Source organism: Drosophila willistoni, unplaced genomic scaffold (assembly GCF_018902025.1).
Source record: "Drosophila willistoni isolate 14030-0811.24 unplaced genomic scaffold, UCI_dwil_1.1 Seg169, whole genome shotgun sequence".
Lineage (NCBI taxonomy): Eukaryota > Metazoa > Arthropoda > Insecta > Diptera > Drosophilidae > Drosophila > Drosophila willistoni.
Genome location: NW_025814128.1, coordinates 5,657,631 through 5,674,256, shown reverse-complemented (window position 1 = coordinate 5,674,256; position 16,626 = coordinate 5,657,631). Strand labels below are relative to the sequence as shown.

At 38.6% G+C, this 16,626-nt stretch overlaps 1 protein-coding gene across 1 annotated transcript; it reads right to left on the bottom strand.

Moving 5' to 3' along the window:
- Positions 1–13,460: 13,460 nt before the first annotated feature.
- LOC6652657 (tol-Pal system protein TolA) lies at positions 13,461–14,282 on the bottom strand. Its single transcript, XM_002075064.4, has one exon. The coding sequence runs from the start codon at positions 14,067–14,069 to the stop codon at positions 13,506–13,508; it is 564 nt and encodes a 187-aa protein (XP_002075100.1). The 5' UTR covers positions 14,070–14,282; the 3' UTR covers positions 13,461–13,505.
- Between the last annotated feature and the right edge of the window lie 2,344 nt (positions 14,283–16,626).

Sequence of the window (16,626 nt, the reverse complement as noted above, 5' to 3'; positions counted from 1 at the left end):
TTTCAAATTCACTTTTAAAAACAGATGGCATTTCTGTAATCATGTCACTTGCCAATAAACTTCTACCCATTTTTTTAAATGTTACATAATTTAGTTTTTATTATAATATAACTGGATGCACACGCTGCCAAAAAGGCTGGGTTCTGTTGATTTGCTTGTAAGAACCAACAAAGAAATGTAGCCAAAGATCCACTTAACAAGTCTCCTTGACCACCGCACCGACGACTCGATCCACCTTCAGGTAATGTGTAAGCCTCATTAGTAAGTGGTATATAAATTTTATCAATCACCCCTTTTTTTAAAATTACAACTCCATCCAACCATGAAATTTTGAATTTTAAATATATATATATATATATTTCGATCCGTCGCAGCGTATCTGCTGAGGCTATAGAGCCTGCGCTAGGCACGCATACACATACAGTTTACTTAGCGTTGCGTATGCGTCTCTCCGACCAATTTTATAATACCCTCTGCAAGGGTATACGAATGAGGTGTTTATACCCTCGATAAGCCACATGGTACCTCATGGTACCTTTTATGCCCAATTCGCTCAAAAGGATTCCAAAAGTAAATTCTAAAATAATTCCTAACGAAGAATTTGGTGTGTACTTAATTTTGATTTTTGATATCATATTTTTCAAAAAAAAATGTATGCCTTTCCAATTTTTACAATAAAAAAGCGAAGAAGCTTACTTCGGCTGTAGCGAAATGTATATACCCTTGCAGTCCTTGGCCATATTAAATTTACATGTTCCAAACATTTTTTCTGTAACTCAATTCATCAATGTACAGACAAAACATTCTAAATATTATTTCCATTTCTTGTTCTTTTTCTTTCCCATCCATGCATGCATGCTGTACATACATACAGTTTATGTAGTGTTGCGTCTGTATGTGTATTTGTGAGCTCTGTTGATTCGGCCAATAACGTAGTAGGCTGCTGCCGATTTGTATTGACTGTAACTTGTGTTCTGCTTATCCGATCTGATTAAATTTCAGGATCTGTTTTATACAAAAAACTATCATATAAGTAAATTTCATGGGGATACTCCAATTTCTTCCCCTATGTTTCTTCTATAGGTATATAGATTATCTTACCCGGGTTAAAAATACCTCAAATATCAATTTTCATCCCAATAGCTCTTAGGATGGCTAAGTAAAACGCATACGCACCGACGGACGGACATGGCTAGATCGAATCGGCTCAAGGATATTTAAAACTCGGCAGTTTGTAACCAGTTCGTTTTTAGACCATTTTGTCTGACGCGAAAAAAAGGAATGGATGCATCAAATGGTTTGCCAAAGCTATTGACATGGCATTGGTGAGTGCATTACGGAATGGGGAGTATTTTCCGTAAGTGGAACCACTTTCATTACAAGTGGTTTCATCCCAAATGAAAAGCGTCGAATACATCATGTAGCAGGAGAGACGGTCACACTTGCTCTCTTGCTACTCTTCGATCCCAGTATTTTAATTGACTCTCTGGGAGAGAGGGAATTTTACCGCGTCTATCGTGTGGGTCAGTCGTTGCTGAGCGTTGAGGAGTTTGAGACAGATATCAAGATAACTACGATAAATAATAACTATAATAAACACTAACTACAATAAGTACATTACGAAATAAAATAAACTACAATTAATTTAAAGCAAATAAAACCCGAATCTTTTAAAGACCCTGACATCAGTCAATTCATCTACCGCCCACAATCAGTACTTTAACCAGAGGGCCGGGGCTAACTTGGACCGCGTCAAAGTTTGTATACCCTGGCAACTTTTTTGGTAACTTTTTCCTTACCTATAGCCATCGAAGTGGCAAAACGTTTAAGCTAAAAAGGCTAATGTGTCCGAAAGAACGGCCTACAATCTTAGCATAGGAAATAAAGACGATATTGATTAAAGTCACTATTTTCCACCGATCGTTCCTATGGGAGCTATATGATCCTTATCAAATTTGGCACAGTCATTAATAGATATATTAAACTAACAAATGTTTAATTTAAAAGCAATCGCGTCAAAAGTAACGAAGTTATTGACAAAAATCACTGTTTTCGAAAAATCGTTCCTATTGGTGCTATATCATATAGTCACCCGATCTGACCAAATTTGGCACACTCGTTTATATGTGAAATTAACTCATCAATATTAAATTTCATGACAATAGCTCAGAAAAAAACGAAATTATTAAGAAAAGTCATTGTTCGTGACTTTGCCATTTGTATGGGAGCTATATGATATAGTGATCCGATCCGGCTGAATCCGAGATATACAACGCCTGCAGTATATACAAGCCTACATGCAAAATTTCAGCTCTGTAGCTCTTTCGGTCTAGGAGGAATTTGCGTTGATCCAGACGGACGGACGGACGGACGGACATGGCGATTTGAACTCGTCTCGTCGTGCTGATCAAGAATATAAGTTATGACGAGCCAAGCAAAATAGTGAGCGGAAGCAATTGCAACATAGTCACAGTGGCTGTGTCAGCTATTTAGTCGGTCTCACGGTCGTCCGAAATATGATCCTCCAGCTGAGGCGCATTGACCGCGGCCACCAGCGAGGCACGAGGCGCTGATTCAGCAATTCTTGGTTGGCTGTGGGCTTCTTTGGGTCTTTATAAGATATTATAAGTTTAGTTTCTAAATATATTTCGAGTCGGCAAGTTAGCCGCTAATAAAGAGAACAATAATTAAATATCCAACTTAAATAACTGGCGCCCAACGGCATAAGAAAAATATTTAATATTTAAAATAAATATATTAAAATAAATAATCGAAACTCCGTGGGTGAAAGTCTACGTAAACCAAACGCGAATCCACGAAACACAACGCGTGAGAATAACAACAATTCAAAAAATTTTTTGTGGAAACATAAAACCATTAGGAGAGCTAAAGGCGAAAAACTACAAATCCAAACATCGAACAACGTCATCACCGCCCGTCACACCGACATCTGACTGACACTTGGGGAATTTGTTATAACTAAAATAAGGAGGAAATATCTTAAATTGCAGTCAATGTATTTCATGTAAGTGAGATTTTTGTTCTTGATTTCCATTTTTTTCCATTTTTTAATAAAAAAAGGAATAAATAATAAATAAAAAAATATATTAAAATTTTAGTTATAAAACAAAATTTGCTCTAATAAAGTGTAATAGGAAAAAAATTCCTTATGATAAGTGATTGCAGTGACGAAGAGTTGGTAGAGCTGTGTAAAGAAATAAAATCGAGTGCTGAAAGTGAAGAGAATAAAACAAAAATGAATGCCCAAGAAGTATTTAATTTAATGCAAGAAGCAGTGAAATCTGCTTTAAATGCTCAGTCTCAACAATTTTCAACACATTTAGAAGAAAAAATAGGAGATTTAACCAGACAAGTGAATGAGTTAAAAATGTCCACACCGGAAGTGGAAGTGTTTGAAACAGTAAAAATAGTACCAGGAGTTGAGTGCAAAGAACCACTTGACATAGTGAGATCAGTCCCTGAATTTAGTGGTAGTCAAGCAGAGTATGTTGCATGGCGGTCAGCAGCAACATTTGCTTATGATTTGTTCCGCCCATACAATGGGAGTTCGACACACTACCAGGCAGTGGGAATAATCAGAAACAAAATTAGGGGTACAGCAAGTTCGACTCTTTCCTCTTACAACACCGCGTTAAACTTTGACGCCATAATTTCAAGATTAGACTTTACATATGCAGACAAAACTCCAGCTCGTGTTATAAAACAGAAATTGGGTATACTTAGACAGGGAGAACTATCTCTTTTGGAGTATTACGACGAAATCGAAAAGACCTTAACTCTCTTGACAAACAAAACGTTAATGACGTACGATACATCGACGGCTTTAACCCTTAATGAACAACATCGCGAGGATGCGTTACATTCTTTTGTTTCGGGACTGGAAAAGTCCCTCAAAGCACATGTCCTACCGGCAAGGCCCAAGACTCTGCCAATTGCACTTGCAATGGCACAAGAGGCTGAAGCCAGTAACGAATACGCAAATTTCGCTGCAACCTTTGCAAAGGTTGCAGACGACAAAAACAAAAATTCGGTTAACAACCAAGAACAATCAAAAAAATCACAGTACCATCAAGATGGTAACTCAAATTCGGGTCATAACAAAAACCCACATTTCACTAAAAAACAGAACTACCATGGCAAAGGGAATCAAAGTGCCAGACAATATAATAGCTCAAAGTCCAAGTTTCAAGGCAGAAATCCAATTCAGCCTGTTGAGCCAATGGATGTTGATCCATCTACATCGCGCTTTAAACAGCCAACTGCATATCAACAAAGAAAGCCTTTCGCAAATTCGACGCAAAGCCGTCAAAATGTGAATCATAATCAAGTTGTGCCAGACGGTGACGAAGATTATGAATCAAAAGCAGAAGATGCTGTAACACATTTCGAGGATGAGCAATCCGACATTGAAGCCTGTAATTTTTTAGGCCAGCATCCTTCCTCCCGTACATCATTAAACAATTGCACGGGAGAACAATAAAAATTCTAGTAGACACTGGGGCATCAAAAAATTACATTAAACCATTGTCCGAATTAGAACACATAGTCCCAGTGCAGAGTCCGTTTCAAGTTAAATCTATCCATGGCTCCTCTTCTGTTACCAAAAAATGTAAAATCAGCCTCTTCGGAGAAAAATCTTTTTTCTTCATTTTATCCACTTTAGCTGACTTTGACGCTATTATAGGGTTAGATCTTTTAAGAAAAGTAAACGCCACTATCAATTTTACGAAAAGTAAAATTTTTTTTAATGGGGGCTCTGAGGATATTATGTTGCACAAATGTGCTGACGTAAACTTCATTGAAATAAATGATGAAGATGTTCCTCTTGCTATAAAAGAAAAATTTAAAAAAATGATTAAGCTAAGAGCTTCTTCCTTCGCGGACCCCAAAATAGCTTTACCTTTTAATATAAACACAGTGGCAACCATTCGAACACAGGGAGAACCTGTATTCTCAAGACCATACCCATACCCATTGGGGGTATCTGATTTCGTTAACACGGAAATAAAGCAACTTCTAAAAGATAAAATTATACGACCATCGAAATCGCCATATAATAATCCCATTTGGGTTGTAGATAAAAAAGGCGTTGATGAACTCGGCCATAAAAAGAAAAGAATGGTCATTGATTTTCGAAAACTAAACCAGGTAACTGTGTCGGACAAATATCCGATTCCCTCTATTACGACAATACTGTCGAACATGGGAAAATCACAGTATTTCTCGACTTTGGACCTAAAGTCGGGATTCCACCAGATCGAGCTGGCAGAGGGGGATAGGGAGAAAACCGCCTTCTCTGTCAACAGTGGGAAGTACGAATTTTGTCGACTCCCATTTGGACTAAAAAACGCCCCAAGTATTTTTCAGAGGGCCATTGATGATGTTCTACGAGAACACATCGGTAAAATATGTCACGTCTACGTGGACGATGTCATTATATTTTCCGAAACAAAAGAAGATCATGTTAAACACATTGACATAATTCTTCAGTGTCTTGGTGATGCGGGCATGAGAGTTTCCCAGGAAAAATCGAAGTTTTTCAAAAAAAGCGTCGAATACCTCGGGTTTGTTGTTACTAGGGGAGGTATAAAAACTTCACTAGAAAAGGTTCAGGCTATACAGTCTATTAAACCACCAACATCTTTATACGAGCTAAGGTCATTTTTAGGCCTATCCAGCTATTATAGGTGTTTTATAAAAAACTATGCCGCAATTGCTAGACCACTTACGGAAATTCTTAAAGGAGACAATGGGAAGGTTAGCACCAACCACTCCAGAAAAGTCAAAGTCGAACTTACAGCTACACAGCTGCAAACATTCGATAGACTTAAAAATATCTTAGCCTCTGAAGATGTCATGTTAAGATACCCGGATTACAAAAAGCCATTTGACCTAACTACAGATGCCTCGGGGCACGGCCTGGGAGCAGTATTGTCGCAGGATGGAAGACCCATAACAATGATCTCGAGAACATTGCGGGACAACGAACCTGACCTGGCGACTAATGAAAGGGAACTCTTGGCAATTGTTTGGGCTTTGAAAACACTTCGAAATTACATTTACGGAGTTAGGGACTTAAACATTTATACCGATCATCAACCCCTCACCTTCGCAGTGTCCGATCGAAATACAAACGCAAAAATAAAACGATGGAAATCTATTATAGATGATCACAACGCGAAGCTTATTTATAAGCCAGGGAAAGAAAATAAAGTCGCCGACGCGCTGTCGAGGCAAAATATAAATGCTTTACAGTCTCAAGAATCGGACATCGCTACAATACATAGCGAAGAATCACTGACCTACACCATTGACTCAACGGACAAACCGGTCAATTGCTTTAGGAATCAAATTATCATTGAAGAAGCAGATTTCCCTTCGGTAAGAACATTCTTACTTTTTCAGACAAAAACAAGACATGTTATTCAAGTGTCTGATAGGAGCACATTAATGCAAACGTTGCAAGATGTGGTAAATGCGGGTGTAGTCAATGCAATTCACTGCGAACTTCCAGTGCTTGCCCTCATTCAGCATAGTCTCGTAGAAATGTTCCCAACTACAACTTTTAGGTATTCGAAGTACCTAGTCAGCGATATCCCTGACCGAACGGAGCAAAGGGAAATATTAACCACTGAGCATAACAGAGCTCATCGAGCAGCTCAGGAAAATGTTAAGCAAGTACTTCGCGATTATTTTTTTCCAAATATGAACAGGCTAGCAACAGAGATTGCTGCAAATTGCAAAATTTGTTCAGTTGCAAAATATGACAGACACCCTAAGAAACACATATTAGGTGTCACACCCATTCCTTCTTTTGCAGGAGAAATTCTACATGTCGACGTCTTTTCAACAGACAAGAAGCTCTTTCTTACATGTCTTGACAAATTTTCCAAGTTCGCTGTAGTACAGCCCATTGCTTCCCGAGCTATTGTCGACATAAAAGCTCCATTACTCCAGCTAATTAACCTCTTTCCGAAAATTAAAACTATTTATTGTGACAACGAACGGTCACTAAATTCTGAGACAATAAAATCATTGTTGTCAAATAATTTTGATATTCATATTGCAAATGCACCTCCATTGCATAGCACTTCGAATGGGCAGGTGGAGAGATTCCATAGCACCCTGACGGAGATCGCAAGATGCAAAAAACTTAGTTCTCAAACCAACGAGACAGTTGATGTTATACTGATGGCAACAATAGAATATAACAGAACCATCCATTCGGTGACAAACAAGCAACCGATAGAAATAGTCCATACATCAACCGCAGAAATGGAGGCGACTATTCGAAAAAAACTCGAAAAGACGCAGATCAAACAATTGGAACAGGGGAATAAAAAAAGGGCTGAAAAAAGATATCGAGTAGGAGACAAGGTATGGGTGAAATCTAACAAACGATTAGGTAACAAACTGACCCCACTCTATACAGAGGGTACGGTTGAGGCAGACCTGGGAACGTCTGTTCTCATAAAAGGGAGGGTGGTCCATAAGGACAACCTTCGATAAAATATTTTTCATTATTTTCTAATTTTTAATATTTCATTTAGGATTAAACTTTTGTTGCCGATACTAACGGCTTTATTGGTGGCTTCGGTGAAATTGACGGATTACTCGATGTCCAATTACATACCTGTAATGGACGGAGATGTAACTATTTGGGATGACTACGCGTACCTTGGACATACAACAAACGTGACGTCATACCAAACCTACGCCGAAGAAACGAGAGTGTTGGTGGAGTCGTTCAAACAAGAACATGTGAGGAAAGTAATACTAGCAGATATCGATAGAATTAGTACACTAATAGGGACATTAAGAGTTCATCATAGGTATGCTAGGAGCCTAAACATACTAGGCACTACTCTTAAAGTAGTTGCAGGTACACCCGATTTTGATGATTGGGAACAAGTAAAATTTAGACAAAATCAGTTAAGCGAACAAGGAAATAGACAGATTGAAATAAATAGCAAACTCCAAGATAGATTAAATAAGCTCACTAACTCTTTAAACGAAATAAGCAAAATTGATGAATTAAATATTGAACACTTATTTGAAACTGTCCTGGCAAAAAATAGAATGGTAATTTCAGACCTTCAAAATTTGATATTAACTATTACACTTGCTAAAGCAAATTTAATCAGCCCCGTAATTCTTAATGACCTTGATATTGAGGAAATCAAAAACAAACATCTCACTAACATTAGTGTAACTGATATCCTAGAGGTGGCTAGCATTAAGGCTTTCCAAAATAACGAAATCCTACACTTTCTAATTAAATATCCTAATCCAAAATTAGCATGTAAGAAAATTAATGTTTATCCCGTTCAAAGAAAAAATATAGTTTTAGATTTTGAAAAGGGTAGCATAGTTGCGGACTGTGGTACAGAGTCGTATGCGGTTACTGGGTGTGATGTGGCGGTGAGCACAACATTCTGCAGAAGATCACCAACACCAAATTGCGCGCAGAACCTCATATCTGGGACACCGGCGAGATGCGGCACTCGTTCCAGTCATCTGGATCCACTGACAGTGGTAGATGATGGAATGGTGATCATCAATGATGTCACCGCAACCATCACCAACAGGGTCAATCAAACACAAGTGGTTGCTGGCACATACCTGGCAACATTCGATGATGAGGTAACCATTAACGGCACCCTGTTCATTAACAACTATGGGGCATTGAAGAAGAAACCAATGGTTGCAGCTATCTCCCAAATCAACATAACAAGCCATCGGGAGAAACTAAGTCTGCCACTTCTACATGAGCTAAGCTTGACCAACCTACAAAACATAGGTCAACTTCGCTCCAACCTGGTATCTGGTTCCATCATCAGTAGTGGTGCTACTTTGGCCATAAGTGCGGTGGCAATCTTCATCATCTACGAGGTTCGTCGCCGTTGGAAATTAAAACATCAAGCCCAGCTGATTACAAGCCTTAAGACCGCTTTGAAGAAGTCCGAGGGCGTCCATCACTTAGCTGAGGGAGGAGTTATGACGAGCCAAGCAAAATAGTGAGCGGAAGCAATTGCAACATAGTCACAGTGGCTGTGTCAGCTATTTAGTCGGTCTCACGGTCGTCCGAAATATGATCCTCCAGCTGAGGCGCATTGACCGCGGCCACCAGCGAGGCACGAGGCGCTGATTCAGCAATTCTTGGTTGGCTGTGGGCTTCTTTGGGTCTTTATAAGATATTATAAGTTTAGTTTCTAAATATATTTCGAGTCGGCAAGTTAGCCGCTAATAAAGAGAACAATAATTAAATATCCAACTTAAATAACTTATATATACTTTATATGGTCGGAGATGCTTCCTTCTATGCGTTGCACACTTTTGACCAAAATTAATATACCCTTTTTGCAAGGGTATACAAAGTAGTCTGGTACCATTTTTAGATAAAAACGAACTAACTTTCAACAGGACAAGGCGAGGGTCCATATCAGTCGAGAGACAAAAGCATGGTTTTCCTCTAAAGGAATTAAAGTTTTAGAGTGACCTCCCGATCTAAATCTAATGGAGAATCTATGGGATAAAGTTTTCAACTTTAAGTCATCTTAAGGATGCACTATTCGATGAGTGAAAAGGTTACTGGGGCGACAGTTAAGGCAATGTTATTTGTTAATTAAAATTGTTTTTTTATACCATACACCTATAGGGTGAAATGGTATATTAAAGTCGCCAAAATGTATGTAGCAGGCAGAAGGAAGCATCTCCGACCCCACAAAGTATATGTATATATTCTTCATCAGGATCAACAACCGAGTCGATCTAGCCATGTTCGTCTGTCTGTCCGTCCGTCCGTCCGTCCGTCCGTATGAACACGCAGATCTCGAAGACTATAAGAGCTAGAGCCACCAAATTTGGTATGCAGACTCCTGTGGTATGTAAATATATAGAGTTAATTGGAATTTTGGCCACGCCCCCTTACGCCCCCAGAATTTACATAAAACTGTTTTTCTTAAAAAGTATAGCAGATAGGGACATCAAATTTGGTTTATATACTCGTTTAGTTAGCACGCAGAAAATAATTGTTCCAACTTTTTGCCACGCCCCCTTCCGCCCCCGGAATTTACAAAAAACAGATTTTCTTAAAAACTATGTAAGCTACCGACATTATATTTGGTATGTAAGCTAGCTTAATAGACGCGCAGATATTTAGACTATTTAAAAATTTTGCCACGCCCATTTCCGCCCCCGCAAATTAAACAAAACTAATTTTCTCGAAAACTAACAAAGCTAAAGTCACCAAATTTAGTATGTATACTGGCTTAGTATGCGCGCAGAATATATATATTTTAATATGTTGCCACGCCCACTTCCGCCTCCATAATTTAGAAAAAACCGATTGGCTCTTGCAATTTTAAATCTTATCTATTTCTATCAAACTACCAAATTTGATTGAAATCGGACTAGAAACATGCAAAATATACGTATGAACGTATTTTGCTACGCGATCCATAAGGGCAGAATTGGCCGTTGGCTAGTGGCGGCGCTAGAGTGCTCGTGTGTTTGTAGAGTGCGCTCAGCACTGGTTATGAGGCATGTTAAAACAATTTAACAGACATACATTTGGTTTTCGAAATTTTAAATATTTGTTTCACCTGGTGTTTGGTATACCCAAGTCGGCGAGACGACTTACTTACTTGATTTTTAAACTAATTTTTAAGTACAGTAAAGATTAACAGTCTTGGGCTAGCTTTCGCTGTGAGCAGACACACTATTTCTTATTAACATAGCATAGTCGGTGCCCAAAATATTAGCAACAGAGGAAAATCTTAAAAATAAAGACAACAAACAAGTACACAAAAAAACGAAAGAACTGATAAAACCATAACAAGCGTCAACGCAACTCCTACGCTCATAAAAGATAATAACAAAAATATAAAACCATGCACAAGCAAACCAATAAACACACAGACTAGCACAGGCTTAACTTATAAACAACTCAAACCAGAGCACAGTTGCCACTGTCTGAAATCTGGACTTGGTACACGTGATTGTATTTGTACATATACATATAGGAAAATTGGAAAAAGTTTCAAACGTATCATACTGCCCATATAACTCATATAAAAAAATATTTAATTTTTTACTTACTTACTTTTTTACTTTTATTTAACATTCTTCTGCTGCGAGCTCATATGATAATGCATCTAACTGTTTATAATCCGAATCTGATTCATATTCGATATCTACTAAGGCGACATTTTCGTCGTCAGTTTTCACATTAGGTTTAGCGAGAAGTTCGAGTTTTAGCAGGCTAGAGGTCAATAAATCGTACGAATTTTTACATGGGCAGGTTGTCTGTATAGCTATTTTAAGGACCACCAAATATATTCAAAATGAAGTAAGTCGTGTCGTGTAACAAGTTTCTACTTGTTATACACAATTTATTACTATTTTTTACAATATTTTTTTTCTAAAGAAAAAAAGTTACATTTTTTTTTTTGTTTTTCGCAATAATGGGGCTCTTTCTATTGAGGAAAATGTCTCTACTTGATATACACAATTTTTCACACAAATTTTACTAATTACCAGGTAGATCTTTTGTTATATTTTCAAATTCACTTTTAAAAACAGATGGCATTTCTGTAATCATGTCACTTGCCAATAAACTTCTACCCATTTTTTTAAATGTTACATAATTTAGTTTTTTTATAAAATAACTGGATGCACACGCTGCCAAAAAGGCTGGGTTCTGTTGATTTGCTTGTAACAACAAACAAAGAAATGTAGCCAAAGATCCACTTAACAAGTCTCCTTGACCACCGCACCGACGACCCGATCCACCTTCAGGTAATGTGTAAGCCCCATTAGTAAGTGGTATATAAATTTTATCAATCACCCCTTTTTTTAAAATTACATCTTCATCTCCAAGTCGATTTATCTTGTCTTGCGAAATATGATCGTCCTCCCCAAATAATCTACGTCCGATAATCTGAAAGCAATAAGGTAAGGTTTTAAAGCACAAAAAAAGCACATTTTCAAACATTTTTTTGTGAAGATATAAACAATGTGGGACTATTTGTTTGATACCTATATATGTTATTTGTTGTTAGTATTAGACAGTATCAGACAGAGAAGTGTAGAGAAAGAAAGATTGATAGTAAAAGAATCAAGAAATGACAAGGATTTTTTTTCAAAAAAGAATCGCGAATTGAATGTTCGGTACCCGGTTTCTATAATTCTTTTTAATGCTACGTCGACAACGGTTACCCATTTCGGGATTATTTTTATACCATACACCCATGGGGTGAAATGGTATATTAAAGTCGCCAAAATGTATGTAACAGGCAGAAGGAAGCATCTCCGACCCCACAAAGTATATATATTCTTGATCATGATCAAAAACCGAGTCGATCTAGCCATGTCCGTCTGTCCGTCCGTCCGTCCGTCCGTCCGTCCGTCCGTATGAACACCTAGATCTCGGAGACTATAAGAGCTAGAGCCACCAAATTTGGTTTGCAGTCTCGTGTAGTATGTACGCTTATCGAGTTTGTTTCAAATTTTTGCCACGCCCCCTTCCGCCCCCGGAATTCACATAAAACTGTTTTTCTTAAAAAGTATGGCAGATAGAGACATCAAATTTGGGTTATATACTTGTTTAGTTAGCGCGCAGAAAATAATTGTTCCAACTTTTTGCCACGCCCCCTTCCGCCCCCGGAATTTACATAACTCTGATTTTCTTAAAAACTGTGAAAGCTACCGACATTAAATTTGGTATGTAAGCTAGCTTAATAGACGCGCAGATATTGACAATTTAAAAATTTTGCCACGCCCATTTCCGCCCCCGCAAATTAAACAAAACTGATTTTCTCGAAAACTAACAAAGCTAAAGTCACCAAATTTAGTATGTATACTGGCTTAGTATGCGCGCAGAATACATATATTTTAATATGTTGCCACGCCTACTTCCGCCTCCATAATTTAGAAAAAACCGATTGGCTCTTGCAATTTTAAATCTTATCTATTTCTATCAAACTACCAAATTTGATTGAAATTGGACTAGAAACATACAAAATATACGTATGAACGTATTTTGCTACGCGATCCATAAGGGCAGAATTGGCCGTTGGCTAGTGGCGGCGCTAGAGTGCTCGTGTGTTTGTAGAGTGCGCTCAGCACTGGTTATGAGGCATGTTAAAACAATTTAATAGACATACATTTGGTTTTCGAAATTTTAAATATTTGTTTCACCTGGTGTATGGTATACCCAAGTCGGCGAGACGACTTACTTACTTCATTATATTAGAGAATTTTCTTGTTTTTGGAATTTTTTCTTTGCTTATTTCTTTCTTTTTCTTGTCAGCCAAATTAGAACGTTTGGCTGACAACAGACGAGGAGAGCCATAATTGTTTTTGTTGTTGTTTCTTCGTTTTTTTGTTTTATTAGATTTTTTGTTTTTGTTGTTGTTGTTGTTGTTAGTAAGTAGTAATATATTTATTTGTAGAAGTTTGTGTGAGAGGAGAAGCTTATGCTTTTAGGCAGCCACTTCGCTAGCCTCAGCACCATTTTGAACTTCATCCTTTGTGCTGGCGGCATCATCCAGTTTCGCCTTCTTTTCTGGTGTGGCAACGGCCTCATCGGCCTTAGCAGCGGCCTCATCAACCTTTCGCTTTACAGCTTCAGCGGCGGGGGCATCTGTTGAGTCACCATTGGCTGCCTCTTCAGCTCCATTCTCAACAGCAGCTGCTTCGCTGGTTGCCTTGGCCTCTTCAGCAGCGGGCGCAGACTCTTCCTTCTTCTCATCGGCAGCAGGTTTGGATTCATCGGCCTTTGCCTTCTCACCATCGGCAGCATCGGCGGCGGGGGCGCTATCAGCAGCGGCTGCTTCAGCGGCGGCAGCACCATTTTCCTTCTTGCTGCTTGCTTCCTCATCGGCGGCGGCGGCACCGTTCTCTGTGGCTGGTTTCTCAGCTGCTGCTGGTGTTGCTGCTGCTGCATCATCGGCAGCAACGGCATCCTTTTTCACAGCATCTACTTCCTCAGCGGCAACCTTCTGGACAACAGGTGTCTCATTTTTTTGCTCAGCCACATCAGCCATTTTGTTTTACTGTTGGTTTTTCAAAAAGCGAAGCGCGTAAAACACGTTTAAGAGGTGATTTGCTTTAAACGAAGCTTTTAAGATTGCCGGGCAAAAATCGACACGTTGTAAACGGAACAAACAAATTTGAGCAAATTTTATAAATTTGTACAATTTGTATGTGTGTATAGCAGCTTCTTTTTTGCTTTCAGAATTGCTGGGGTATTTATTCCTTTTTGAAGTGAAAACTTCTTTAGAATCGTTGGGAGTGATTTCAGACTCGATGAAACGAAAAAGCGACACTAAACAGAGACACGTATAGATCTTATAGTATTTAGCCTGCGAGAGAATGAGATGCAAATATATAAAAAGCATTATAAATAAAAAGCATTATGAAAAACTTCGACCAAGCTGGGAGTCGTACACCGGCCGCCCGATCGCCAAGCGAGCACACTAACAACAGAGCCACGTCGACACTTTGTATATTGCCGTCGAGTTCTGTAGTTAGTGTGCTCGCTGCGAGAGAATGAGATGCAAATATATAAAAAGCATTATGAATAAAAAAAAGCATTACGAAAAACTTCTACCAAGCTGGGAGTCGAACCCCGGCCGCCCGATCGCCAAGCGAGCACACTAACAACAGAGCCACGTCGACACTTTGTAAATTGCCGTCGAGTTCTGTAGTTAGTGTGCTCGCTGCGAGAGAATGAGATGCAAATATATAAAAAGCATTATGAATAAAAAGCATTACGAAAAACTTCGACCAAGCTGGGAGTCGAACCCCGGCCGCCCGATCGCCAAGCGAGCACACTAACTACAGAACTCGACGGCAATTTACAAAGTGTCGACGTGGCTATTTATATATTTTTTTGTGATACATTTTTATTTACTTTTGAAGTGAAAACTTCTTTAGAATCGTTGGGAGTGGATTTCAGACTCGATGAAACGAAAAAGCGACACTAAACAGAGACACGTATAGATCTTATAGTATTTAGCCTGCGAGAGAATGAGATGCAAATATATAAAAAGCATTATAAATAAAAAGCATTATGAAAAACTTTGACCAAGCTGGGAGTCGAACACCGGCCGCCCGATCGCCAAGCGAGCACACTAACAACAGAGCCACGTCGACACTTTGTAAATTGCCGTCGAGTTCTGTAGTTAGTGTGCTCGCTGCGAGAGAATGAGATGCAAATATATAAAAAGCATTATGAATAAAAAGCATTACGAAAAACTTCTACCAAGCTGGGAGTCGAACCCCGGCCGCCCGATCGCCAAGCGAGCACACTAACAACAGAGCCACGTCGACACTTTGTAAATTGCCGTCGAGTTCTGTAGTTAGTGTGCTCGCTGCGAGAGAATGAGATGCAAATATATAAAAAGCATTATGAATAAAAAGCATTACGAAAAACTTCGACCAAGCTGGGAGTCGAACCCCGGCCGCTCGATCGCCAAGCGAGCACACTAACTACAGAACTCGACGGCAATTTACAAAGTGTCGACGTGGCTATTTATATATTTTTTTGTGATACATTTTTATTTACTTTTTATTTACTTTTTTTTTTTATTTACTTTTTATACCCTTGCAGAGGGTATTGTAAAATTGGTCAGATGTTCGTAACGCACAGAAGGAGGCGTTTACGACCCCATAAAGTATATAAATTCTTGATCAGCATGAGAAGCTGAGTTGATATAGCCATGTCCGCAAAATGTTTTCTTCTAGACCTATATGATATAGTGGTCCGATCCTAAGGATTTTCATACTTTATCTTACCCGGGTAATAAAAAACCCCAAAAAAAGATATCATCCCGATAGCTCTTAAGACGGCTGAGTAAAACGCATACGCACAGACGGACGGACAGATGGACATGGCTATATCAACTCAGCTTCGCAGGTCGTAAACGCCTCCTTCTGTGCGTTACGAACATCTGACCAATTTTACAATACCCTCTGAAAGGGTATAAAAAGTAAATAAAAATGTATCACAAAATATACAATGAATGAATGCACAGCAACTAGAATCACTGTCTGTTCAGCTCTCTAAAGTGGGAGAAATATGTGCATGCGAAACCAGATTGAGCAATGGAAAAACAGTTTTAATTGTGGCAATTTATATTTCACCCAATCAATCAATAAATAGCATCACGGAATTCATTCATGAAAATTTAAAAAAGTATACACCAGAAGTATCGCGGATACTTAGAAAAGATTACACAGCGGTTCCTTTAATTGACTTTCTCAATACAACATTCAGTTTAAAAATGTGTAACAATCGCACTGAATCAACAACACGATCAAAAACAACAATTGACGCGGTATTTCGAAGATATGTTGACAACATCGAAACCAAAGCACTTGTATCATATTTTAGCTATCGAAAGCCACTCGTATCATTTGTTGAAATTGAAAACATTGAGGATGAATAATAATAAAATGAAGAAAATAAAACATGACCTTTATAGCAATATTATAATGAACCTATAATTATCCCGCTCCTAATGCTGCTTTCGTCTCATTCTCTCTCAGTTTGTTTTACGGAAGGTTTCACTTCTATCGTGTCTAACCGTTAGACGCCCT